The sequence below is a fragment of the Cydia pomonella genome, chromosome 9 (genome assembly GCF_033807575.1).
Source record: "Cydia pomonella isolate Wapato2018A chromosome 9, ilCydPomo1, whole genome shotgun sequence".
NCBI classification, from domain to species: Eukaryota; Metazoa; Arthropoda; class Insecta; order Lepidoptera; family Tortricidae; genus Cydia; species Cydia pomonella.
In genome coordinates, this window is record NC_084711.1 from 16193535 (window position 1) to 16206288 (window position 12754).

The 12754-nt window shown below is 36.4% G+C and overlaps 1 protein-coding gene across 7 annotated transcripts in view; it reads right to left on the minus strand.

Moving 5' to 3' along the window:
• Positions 1-12754, minus strand: part of LOC133521469 (syntaxin-1A) — a 74394-nt gene that overhangs the window by 8513 nt on the left and 53127 nt on the right. For 4 of the 7 annotated variants that reach the window (XM_061856444.1, XM_061856446.1, XM_061856443.1 and 1 more), the window contains exons 4-7: positions 8930-9004; positions 8004-8260; positions 4386-4523; positions 3025-3135 (exon numbers count right to left, since the gene is read on the minus strand). In XM_061856444.1, coding sequence (XP_061712428.1) covers positions 3025-3135; positions 4386-4523; positions 8004-8260; positions 8930-9004 — 581 coding nt within the window. The other 3 variants (XM_061856447.1, XM_061856449.1, XM_061856442.1) reach the window with 3 other exon arrangements.

The window sequence follows — 12754 nt, forward strand, 5'->3', positions numbered from 1 at the left end:
ATCGATTTCCAAGAAATAAATAATGAAATTGGAGCCGTGCAAAACTAATCCGCATATGCTTGTGTCTGAAAGTGAGTAATATTATATATATTACGCAGTAAGATTATAAAACATGCTTTTTAACATGAAAACAAAATTTGTATTCTGTCCTTATTCATTTATAAATATTTATAGATAATAAGCTCATTGTATGACCATCACCACTGCAACCACATTGCGACATACATTTTAAATCAAACACAAATTTGTTTCGAACTACTTATAGTAAATTTTCATACACTACATTGTACTTTTTTTTTCAAGTTTTTTTTCGTACTAAGAAAATGTGAGTAAATAAATAAAACTGTATGTGTCAGTCATTCGGTAAATGATTTTATCTACACACATATCGTAACCCTCTATGATGCTTTCAAAATCCGTAAATAATGGCCAGCATTACGATAAACTGTTTTGTTACAACAAATTTCTTATCTGAGATGATGTTGTTATTGCTTCATAACTACATCAAAATCGATTTGGTTATGACATTCAAATTTGGAACATCCCTGAAAAAAAAGCAATCTTCGACCTTTATTCTAATATCAGTCGAGATGCCTTTTTGTTCGAAATGAAATGTCAATTGCATACAATTTTGACATATCTCCCATGTTAGTTTGTATCGAATGAGACGGAAATAGGCCCCCGACTCTAGTTTGTCTCTGAATTGAAAAAAACTACGAATACGTGACATGCGTAAAAAAACCTTTTAATTAGTTTTAAGCAGGGATCGGAACCGGTTTTTTGCAAAAACATCGAAATAACCATATATTTCGGTTTATTTTATACTCTAAATGTAGGACTCAGTTGTGTTTTCAGATAACGACTTCGTATTATTAGATTGCCTAATTAGAAATGAAGTAATTAACAAAGAACGACAAAATACCGTTTTCGTTCCCATACAAAAAATACCGGTTTCCGATCCCTGGTTTTAAGTATGAAATGAATATGTTTTGTTGTTTTGAAAGTAACTATAGCAAAAGTTTCGATTAACATGATCGATAAAAATATTTCGGTGACGCCACCACATATCCGCGAGTTCCGCCAAGAGAGCAACGATGCCCCAACGTTGGCTGTAATTTGGGTTAGTGAATATATCATAGAAAGTTTATAATATGTGTGTAGATAAAATAGTGTGTGTAACTGTACATAATTAGGCATTAAAACACTCGTGTGATCCTGACCCACACTCGTGTATTTTAATGCCTTTTATTATGTAGCAGAAACTACTATAATGCTATGTATCTCATACACAAGACTATTAACATACTTGAATCTAAAATGTTTTGTATCAATGGTATTATCTTATTAGCGAAAATGACTAAGACGTGTGGGTTAGTTTACACTTTACGCACTGGTAAATACCTAAAAATGATAGATAATGATAACCCTACCATGAGGTTAGGATATGGACACATCATTATAGCGCGGAAAGGACTGACAGATGAGCATTACGGCAACGGCGGCGCCGTAGTGGAGCTTCTCAAGTTTTTTTTTTATTGTATTAAATCCTTTATTTGATGATGATTGGTATATTTAGTTTAACAATAAGTAGAGCTAACTGAGAGGGCTAAAAATCCCATTCCGTTAATACCAACATTTTTTTATAAACAAATTTGTGTCAGATTTAATTTTGCATCTAAAACACTGATTCTATAAGCAAGCTACATGAAAAAAATATAATTGTTAATATCTTCACTAATGAACAAAAATGAAAAATTGCGAAATAAACTTAACCTTTTAATCCTGGCTATAGGCATCCGTGATTCGGTCAAATTATGTTTTTTGTAAAACAAATTTTATCTAAATTGAAACTAATACAGTTTGATATACGTTTGAAGGCATGCATACTATATTCGTTTCAAGCCGGATATAATTTGTTTGTCTTCCCCATACATCAGAACATGACCTGACTGAATCGTGCAAGCGACTCGAGACATTTTTTCTCGTCCGAACGTGCGGTTGCATGCACGTGCAAAATGAGATTAGAAACATGAAAAAGGGAAGAAATATATGACATTAGATCCTCGTAGCGGTCTCGTTATTTGGCCCCGCAGTCCCCGTTAGGCGTATCGCTCGGTGTTTACCTTCCTCGCCTTGACGGCCCACTTGTGGGCGGACTTGAGCTCGACGTTGCCGGTGTCGACGTAGTCGCGGGTCTGCGCCACGTGGTGCTCGATGCGGTCCACGAGCTCGCCCTGCGCGCGCTAAGCGGCCGCGGAGGGGGGAGGACACCGGACTCGCGGATTGGTTCAAACGTGCGTTATTACCCAGTGTGAGTTTTATTACAGGAACCGACCGAATATTAGCTAGAATTATTAGTCCGGTTTAAGTAGTCATTTAAATGTCTAGCCAGAAATAAAATACACCCTGGAAAATGCCACAGACATCACACGACACCCAGAACGGAAACACGTGATACCACAATATACATTTAGTGTTATCATGATAGATATAAGAGTTAATATTAGTTGTACACGTTAGAAACATTGTAAGTTAGAAAAGTTTTTGTGCGAGTTTTTATTTTTGCCAAATTTACATAATTCGTACACGACGCCAGATAAATAAAAACTTGCAACAAATAGAAAACATTTGTTACATAATAACACGTTAAATGATCAAATGTGAAAAGTAAATGTTAGTAGTGGTTATTATATAACAAGAATATTTATATACCAAATACCGAAGGCAAATTACGCACACACCGATGACAAAATAACAGTTAGTAATCGAGGTTAGCCCATTTCCATCCAGTGTTAGACAGCGAGTAGAACAGTTATTGTCACACAACAGTTAAAGCGGGGGTGTTTGAACCAATCACCGATTGATGTAACGAAACCAGAGTGCGAGGTAAAGTGGGAATCGAACCATTCACAGAACATGTCGCGACATAACAGGGGACAGGGATCGGATGTGGGGAAAGGGGGACAAACAAAACAAAAAACGCATTAGCAACGAATGGCTGGTACTGGAATGAAGACAACTCACCCGTCGAGCTTTGCTCTGATATTTTAGGGCCTTCTTTGTGTCTTGGGTGGCAGTTTGGACATAGTCCACAGCGTGCTCTACATGATACTCAATGCGGTCGATCATCTCTCCCTGCACCCAGAGGAACTTGTTTATTTGATTATTCATAAATAGTAACGCACCCATAACAAAACCAAACAGTTTCTTTTAATCTAGGAATGTGCTGGACATCGTCGTGTCAGCAGATATCATGTTAATAGGTAATGAACTGAAGAAACATACATAGCATACACGTTCAAGTTTTCTTGCATTACCTAGTACCACTGCTGAATGCACTTGCGTGTATCACACAATCTATATGCTGATGTATTTTGTTTCATAGTTGATTAATCTCTCTCTTACTCGGTACTTTATGTAATTTTACACAATAATTAGTAAACATTTTCTGGGATAGCGTAACCATAAATGCAACGAAACTTTAATGTTTCGGCAGTACAATGTAAACAACGAATCAACAGAGGATACATCCATACAAAGTGACTGAGCAAAGAGCATCCACAATCCATTATATTCCAGACAAAGTGGTAATTTAAACGAAGCAGTAAACTTTGTGTGTAACTTTCGAGAGAATAAACGCAGTTTTCAGGTTAAGAGAATTCAGTCCTTTAGAATCTATGGATATACAGGAGATCTTTTTTATGGTTGACTATGGTGCTGTAAGTAAAAACGTAATACTTAAATTAGATGTAGTCCCAATATACGCTACCATCTGTTAAAATACCACCGCGCAACCAACTCAATCGTCAGAAGAGTTCAGTGGTATCATCGAAGGATTAGTTGTAGTCCGGTTATCGTTTCACGAACCTACTTAAGTATCAAAATAATCTACAGATCCTAGATCGGGAACTTAAAGACTTACAGTATTTCAGCAAGACATGAGTGTTCAGTAAGCAAGATATTTCATAGCAGGGCATAGTAGAAGCCCGAAGAGAAGATGATGCCTATGATGGCCAAATGTCAATGTATGATTTGTATGACAGAAAGAGTGATCTAATCTTAAGTTAGTTATACACTATTTGCCATTGAAGGTTGCAATACTTGCAATGACGTCATAACCTGGATCCGTTTACAATCAACTGCCATAAAATAAAAATATGTGGTTTAATTAATGTAATTGGTCATTTACAGTTCCAACAAATACTGACCTGTTGAATGGTTTCATGTTTATCAACGAACTATGCATAGTAGTTCATGTTAAAACTGGTACCTTAAGTAATCATAATTATGCATCTTTCGACAAACACTTTCAGTCTTGCTGCAATACCATTAGCTACGTCAACTGACGCTATCTGTTTATTGGTATGTATGTGTGTGTGATTGACCTGGCTCTCGACAAGCATCGCCATGTCCATGAACATGTCGTGCAGCTCGCGGATGGACGTCTCCAGCTTGATGATGTCGGCGTGCCGCGCCTCGATGTCGGCCAACGTCTGCTTGGCTTGCTGCGTCTCCATTATTATCTGGAAACGGGATTGTAATATGTTAAACCAGGGAACTTTTGCCCAGCAAAATTGCGAGATAAAGCGAAGTGTCACAAAATGTATGTTGTATCAGATCTTGTCAATGCTCGGTAACAGTGATCATAATACACCTGACGAGATCCTACTATCTGCTGGTAATTAAGAGAGGTGAAAGATTGACTATGTCTAGAAAGAATAGTGCAAAATTGCAATAGAATTCGGGAAAAGGTTATTAACAAATGAAATTATGATTATTGTTCAATATTTAGATAGATATGTGTTATTAGAATATAATATAAATAGATAACGATTAAGAGGCCGTTATCGATTTTAGTCGCAAAAATGTCAAATTGATAGATTTAGTCGATGAAATTGTACACCTTTTGTTAACTATCAGAAATAACTAGTACTGGTTTCTATTAGCACGTCTTGTTGTTGTGTTTTGAAAACAGCCTCACTTAATTAGTAATGTTTTTTTTTTCTGATGGACGTTTAAGTAAACGCACGTAAAGCACTGATTTTAAAGCTCTTATTTGTAAATTTCTTAAAATTTGAACTGCTAAAAATGCTAATTTTGTATTACACATATCCTGTACTTCAATTTTAATGAACTACATTTTTGTTATTTAAAATTTGAAGTAGTGTAAATGAAAGTTAGACGAAATCAATTTTCTCCAGAAATAATTACAAAATAAGTGACAATATCTCTGAAAATCGACGTAATTTCAACGTAATTTTGATACTTAAACAATCTACAACATTTGCTGAAACTATTCTTTTACATCATTTTGTATAATTTACCACCATAATTTTTTGATGTCTTTTTTTTTTAAACTGTCCTTTCTCGTGACATATAACCGGGGACGCACGCTTGCAACCTCATTATAAAAAGGCAAGATGAGAAGACGTGCTAAGAGAAATCAATACTTATTATTTAGATATTACGTAACAAAAGGTGTACAGTTTCAATTTTACATTTTTGATCTAAAATCGTTACCCGCCTCTTAAATTATCAAGTGAAATGGGTATCATATCCCCAATGCTAATTAATTTAATAGCCTTGATAATTAATTTAATTTTGGATAGTTGGTGAACTTTATTGAAGCAGTATGTCCAACATCTACACTATCAACGGTGTTACGTTCAGTGGTGAGGGCTTATTTACCCAAATACAATTTATTACGGCCTGCTGATCGATAGATTGTCGCGACAGTCGATAAAAATTGTTTATTTGTTTAAGACCTTATATTCCTAATCCAAAACAATAACCCAAATAAGTTAAGTTTACAGCTATACAAAATAATCAAAATAAATTATAAGTTTTTTTATTGTCAGCATTACTCCTGACCGTTAAAAACGTCAACAAAACTGTATTAGATACATAACAGGGTGACTAAGCTAGGTTATGAATATTGTATTATGCAGGCACAAATGTGTTTCATGCATGATTCCCTGTTTCAACTGTGATGGCGTCCGATACAGGTATTTTATCGATCTTAACTAATTACAAAGTAGCTGCAGTCAATTTGCGTAATTGTTATGTATTACGTTCATAGCATACGTACGAGTAACACACCAACCTAGTTTATAAAAGGGCGAAATACATACATATATTTTATATAAATTCGTCACGAGTATTTTAAGCTCCAACAGATTGCTAGTAATTCAATAAAAGCGTGTGCCCAATTTATCACGCTTCGAAATTGCAGCGTGGAAATTTCAATCGAACCTTGTATTTGTTCGGCAAAAGGTAATTTACAGAGTTGGTTACTAGTTTTGCTAGTTGCAGAACTCTGATTCAGAAAGCATGTTTTATTAAAAGCTAAAGACCGACCTACATTGACGGTCTGCACCTGGGAACATTTTTAATGAACAGCCATTATGCATTGTGTACTGCAATCTGCAGCTAAGGCCATTTAGAGATTATCCGTCGTGCATGTGGGTCAGTTGGTACGCATGGAAATGGAAATGCCGTTGAAATATTTTGTTTTAAGGCGACTGAATATCATATATCCACTCCCTTTTTCTCCATTCTGAATGATGCCATGATCTGGTCATTTACCAAACCCCCGAGCTTTTTTATTTTTATGAATTCAATTTACGAGTAAGACAAAGTTATTCTTCAACAAAAATATTATTTTACTTGAAATATAAACATTAAGCACATAGCCAAGATTCGAACCTACAACTTATTTGCGTATTTTCAAGGGCACAATGTAGCGTTCTAGCGACATTCCCAGAGGCTCTAAAGGCTTAACTCATCGATTTTTAGTTTCGGACAAAGTTTCGTGCGAGGCGGAGCTTCGTCGTTAGTTTCATTTCAACTTGTAAAGAGCCAACATTAAATATTAGTAGCGGACGTTGGATATTTGTTTTGCCGGCAAGCAGTAAAGTACTGGGAATCGGTTAACAATGCCGTTACGAGACGTGCACACAAATTCTGTTCTGTGCTTTTGTTCATTAATTTTACTTTAAAGTATAATTTTAGTTATTTATGCTTCATTTGACAATCCTGCGTCAAAGGATGGTCCTGGAGAAATATTTTACAATCTAACGACATTCATTATGAAAGAAGAAGAAATTTAGCGCTAAACATTTTGAGTAAAAAGCTACGTTAAAAATGGCTGGCAGCGTTTTTGAGACGTGGAAAAACGACATTTTCCTGATACACTTATTTTAACGAACGTGACTTGCGCTAACGCTCCTTTATATCAAAGTCCATTAGACCTTACGGTTTGAAGAAATATAAATGACCAAACCTTGAATGAAAAAAAAATGTTATGAGAAAAGCTGACGATCGATATGCAATAGCAAATGTATCTAAATAACTAAGAACGCACAAAGACAAAGTGAATGAGGTTGGAAGAGGGAGATCTCGTCTCGACGAAGGTACTTCGATTATGTTTGGAAAAAGAGAGTTCAACGCAAGGGCAGTTTCAGACTAGCGTTTTATGTGTGCAACCGTACGCCTACGAGCGTGTAAACTTGAATAGACCAAATGTAGGGAAAAGAAACGCGCGTGTAAGCTCGTAAAAACCAAATGTAGGGAAATGTAACGCGCGTGTAAGCTCGTAAAGCCGAAACGAATAGAAAAATACGCTAGTCTGTAACCGCCTTAAATTGACGTAGGTGTATGTGCGGAGACTTGAGACCTCTCTCATCTGCCTCCTAGACCTCTTTCATCTGCCTCCAGGCCCCTGTTTCAGCACGGTAACAATTGTCATATATGACAGTGGCAATTCGCCTTACATTGCTGGTTCAACAAAGTAAATATTCACGCTATGCACCGTTGTCACTTATCAGAAATGGACAGAAAATTATCAAGTGTCAATTGAAAACGTGGTGAATTAGGCCCCAGCTGCCTCCTGAATCCTGTTCTTGCAGCGGTCCCTAGAGCTCTGTTGTATTTGGTCAACACTTGGATGGCCTGTCGCTGAATTTACTTAAAGCTATACTAGAGTTGTTAGTAAAAGTACTGACCCCTTGTGTGAAGACGGCGGGGTTGTCCTGCTCCAGCATAGTCTCGAGCTCTTCGTCCGTGGTGTTCCGGCCGGTGATCTCCAGCTGCCGCAGTATCCGGTTTTTGCAGCGGTCCCGGTAGTCCGTCTGCGTGCGGTTGTACTCGGTCATCACTTCGACGAATTTGCGAGACAGGGTCGAGTGCTGTGTCTTTCTTATCCTGAGATCGGCCGATGATTTGTTAGAGTGCTCCTCCTGTTCAATGTTCTGCTCTATGTCTGTGGATTGCAGTATTTTTTTTCTTGTACATAAAATACATAAATAGCTACATTTTTATGCGAACCGGAGTATAGAGATAATACCAAATATTCAATATTATAGGTAGGTCAAGATTTAATTTAAAACTGAATGTCCATCAAAACATTGAGCAATATACTCCGAAAGGTTTCAATAACTCGGTAGTGATACCCGTGATGAATGACAAATTTTAAGTTTCACTGTTGTACACAAAGGAAATAAGTGCGGTATGCACTCGTAATTGGCAACTGTGTAGAGAAGTTCCTTTGTCTGTGAAAACTGTATTTGCAGGCAAAATCAATTTGCCATATGACTGATTAATTGTATTATATAGTACTTTCACAATAAAATCTTGCATTGTAGAGGAATATTTCTATTTCCCAACTACAAGAAATAGCATAGGAGCATACTTTGTAATTTTAACGAAATCCTTCCAAGCTGTTCCACGCAATCTATATTAATCTTACTTATGACACGCTTTTACAGAATTCAGCGCGCAAGGAAAACATTTAACTAATTAATAAAGGGAAGCATAACCTCTCACAAGGATAAAACAGCCTCACTGAAAGTTTCCCAGGAACAAGGTTAAGTACAAAGCGAGAATGTGTGAAAGTGACTATGGAAATTTGTACGTGTTAATCTTAACTTACGTTTTAACTTTCCTCTGACTTTGTTGGCAGTTTTCTTAATATCAGCCATGAGATCTTCTAATTCGTTCTTTGTTTCTGAAATGAGACAAAGTGTTACGTTAAAGTTTAAAGTTAGCAAAAAAGTTGATTTAGAATTGATAAATTATGAATTTTATGATCTGCACAAGCCTTATTTTAATAATGCGCTAAGAGTAGTATTTCGATCCTGAATACTATGGAAGCGTCTTGACTTTTTCCGCTTATGTACTGTGCTTGGTGACAAGCTGACAATATCGCAACAAACAAGTAATAGCGAAAAACTACAAGAGCGCTTCAGTGCACGTTCGGCGATAAGAAACTTCAGTCATTACGCGTCGTCCAGACATGACGGAACCTTCGTCTCGGGGCCAAACTTTGTCTACATCGGTAATCGGTGTAGCAAACGCCGTAGTCCCACAACTCCCACAAGGTAGTCAATTATTAAATAAATACGGAGATAATATTAAAGACATTTTAGATCATTTTTAGCTGTCAAGGGTACAGCAGATAAATAGATAACGGTTTATTTCCGCAATAAGATAAATCCCGCTGTCACTGACAGGCAAGCTCGTCGTCGATAACGGCAAATAAGAGAAAAATTACCGACTTCTCCGACTCCCAGCGGCTCTGGATTCCCGGCCGAAGTTATCGGCTTATAAAAGATTTGACTCATGCTCATATTAACCAAAGCTGTAGACTCGGATGAACTCCAGGCGCTAAGCTCTCGAAATATCAATGTCTTAACTCATCGACATGGCCACAATTGATCCTGGATTTATGCCCTTTACGAGTTTTGCGTAGGACTGCTAAGAATCGATAATAATGCAAAATTATCAGTATCTCTCGAGCAATTTATCAACAATATTGCTGTCTCAAATGAACAATATCGCTAAGGCAAAAGTTTCCTTGTTAGGAATATGCAATATTCAGAACGGGCAAAACTAGTTTATTGGAACTGGCAGCAACTAGACAGTTCTCTATTTTCTGCATAAGGTACTTGAATACTGAACCACTTTGTTCTAGTAACTGTTATAATAAAAATTAAATTGTAAGACCTCGCTTTCATAAACATTTTCATTGTGACAAGATTCATCGTATATTAGATTTAAAATGGAATACCTACTGTAGATAAATAAAATACGCTAAAGACACCCCATTTTTAAGAGCCCCAATGAATAACGAACCTAAGTACTGTCGTAAATCATATTGGCCTAATAGTGAATCCATCTTTTATTTATTCAGTGAGCAGGTGTGGACGGCGGCTAACGATAATAGGATTTTTCCAGTCATTCACGCACCTCACCAGCATCACGCAATATATATTCCGCGGCGACCCGAGGGAGACCAGGCCCTCAATCACTGCACACCCCAAGCCGGCTTTATAATTTGAAAAGCCTATCTGATTCAAGATTGACGCAAACACACCCGAACAAAGAACCGTAACTTTTTGAGGAGAAAATGACCGATAAGTATAGAGATCTACAGATTACAATATAATGCAATAATTATTTGTTCATAGATTAGTAAAAGTTGTTTTGATGTTTATACCTACTAGACCTATAGGTATAATCGCAAACAACGTTACTTTGCATTTGTGGCAATTCATCACTCCAAAAGCCAATTTCTCCGCTATTGCTAATAATATTGAAATCGAATGAAATGAATGAAAAGATAGAATGGTTTATTTATTCGAAACACAAAAACACAACACCAGCGCTAGCCCAGCCAGGCTAGAGCATCATGCTGAGTCGGGACCATTACGTGGCTTACCTACATATATGTTATGTTTTGTTACTTGTTGTTTTCCTCTTTTACTTTGACATAAATAAACGCTCTCTATTCTACTCTACACAATGGGGAGAGTCAAATATACAGTATATATAATATATACTGCTACCGATATCTTCAATTCAGGCCTTACTACTTCGAGTCTACTTATTTCTCTTTTTGAAATGGAAACCACGAATACTGCCCCTCACTACACAGCTCACGATTTCATTAAGTGTCTATTACTGCCTAAACTCAAACTCGACCGCTTTCATTGGAGGCCACGGAAATCGCATTTCCTCTCCAAGTAAACGATCGCATGACAAAATACGTATGATCAGCCATTGACAGCCGTCGGTAACGTCATCACAACAGGTATACCTATCACGCCTAAACCCTCTGAATAATACATTTCTTGTACACTGTGTATTTATAGAAAATCATCTCAAATATTTGCTGATTTATATGGATCTCCTTTTACTGCCAGTCCGCCGAAAATTAAACGTGTTACTATAAATACATCTCTTTGATGATATAATGAATGGGTTTCATAACGATCTAATTTGATAATGATAACAGATAAATTGAGCCTACTATTTATATTTCACAAAGTTATTAAAACTATTGTTAATTCTTTGATAGCTACGTGTATTTAACAATTATGCAGACTATTCATCTCAGGGCTGTGAATATAAGGACCTTTGTCTAAAAATCAATCTTCATGAGCCGAATTACCATTACGTGGCTCATTAAAAACATAACGTACTACAATTAAATGTGACAATTACGCGAGATATTTCTGATTCGTGAAAATTTGGCGGTAAAAGTAACGTCCAGTCCGTTTGTCATGCATTTTTTATTTATTTGGACATACATCGGTCACACCAATTCACTTGATGCTGGCATTAAAAGCCCTAGACAGAGACTTATGTTTACTTCTTCTTCTTCTTTTTCCTGGCTATTATCCCAGTTTCAGCCCTCCTTGGGGACAGCTTGATTATTGCTGAGTTCCCTATATCTTCAGATTAGGATGCAATTTCCTTAAGAATTATCAGTTGGTTCAAAAACATTATGCAAGCGGATTCACTGTAGGTTACGTTTGTTCGAAAATTGGAGAAATACGCAGCTATTTCTCATAGACGTCTGCTGAGAAAGCACAATCGCCTTAGTACCGATCCACAATCAAGATAAGTACTACAATCATTATCAATGTAGCCAAAAAGCTATTTCGACTCGATGTACTTGATTTATTCGTTAAAACTTTACGCTTTTTTTTTTAATTTGCGAAGATACTATGGATTTTGCAATTTATTTTCGCTTATACAGGTATTTATTTGTTTGATTTCTATTGATATTTTTCGCGTATCCAGTTTTACTACTTGATAACTGAACCCAGTTGCAAAATATCAAAAGACAGTTTATTACACTCAGTGATGCTTTTGACACAGCATTACAAATCCCGTGAAACATAATCATTATTTACTCGCACGTTAATGTAACTACGAGTATATATTTACAACTCTGAAAACGTATTAACGAAGCTTGCGGTTGCAAATCAGTCTAGAAAATAAAATAAAGCCAGAATTCAATGGTCTATCCATTTAATCAAATGTATCCACTACTGAAATTTGCTATTTTGATAACGAAGCTATTTTAATTACTATTTATAATTAACATAATCTGATTAAAAGTGTTTCTCATTTTTCGTATAAAACGGGCAAGTATAATAATTCCATTTGTTACGATTACAATAGTTTACGCCAATGTGGGGTTTGGTTTTACTGTGGACCCTTGTTGATAATCGGTATTTAACTACAGTCAATTGCATTATCTAGTAGGACAACGCTTTCACAAGTGTCTGGCCGCTATTTATAGACCCACTTTACCACTTTGGAACTGCGAAATAAATCGTAGACAAATATATCGGTAGTCATATAACTATCTATTATCTAATTATACGCAAAATAGTTTCATGTGTCGCGCAACTCGTAACTTGAATAATTTGTCGAAGGATCTAGATATTGACGTTTTTAATTACTC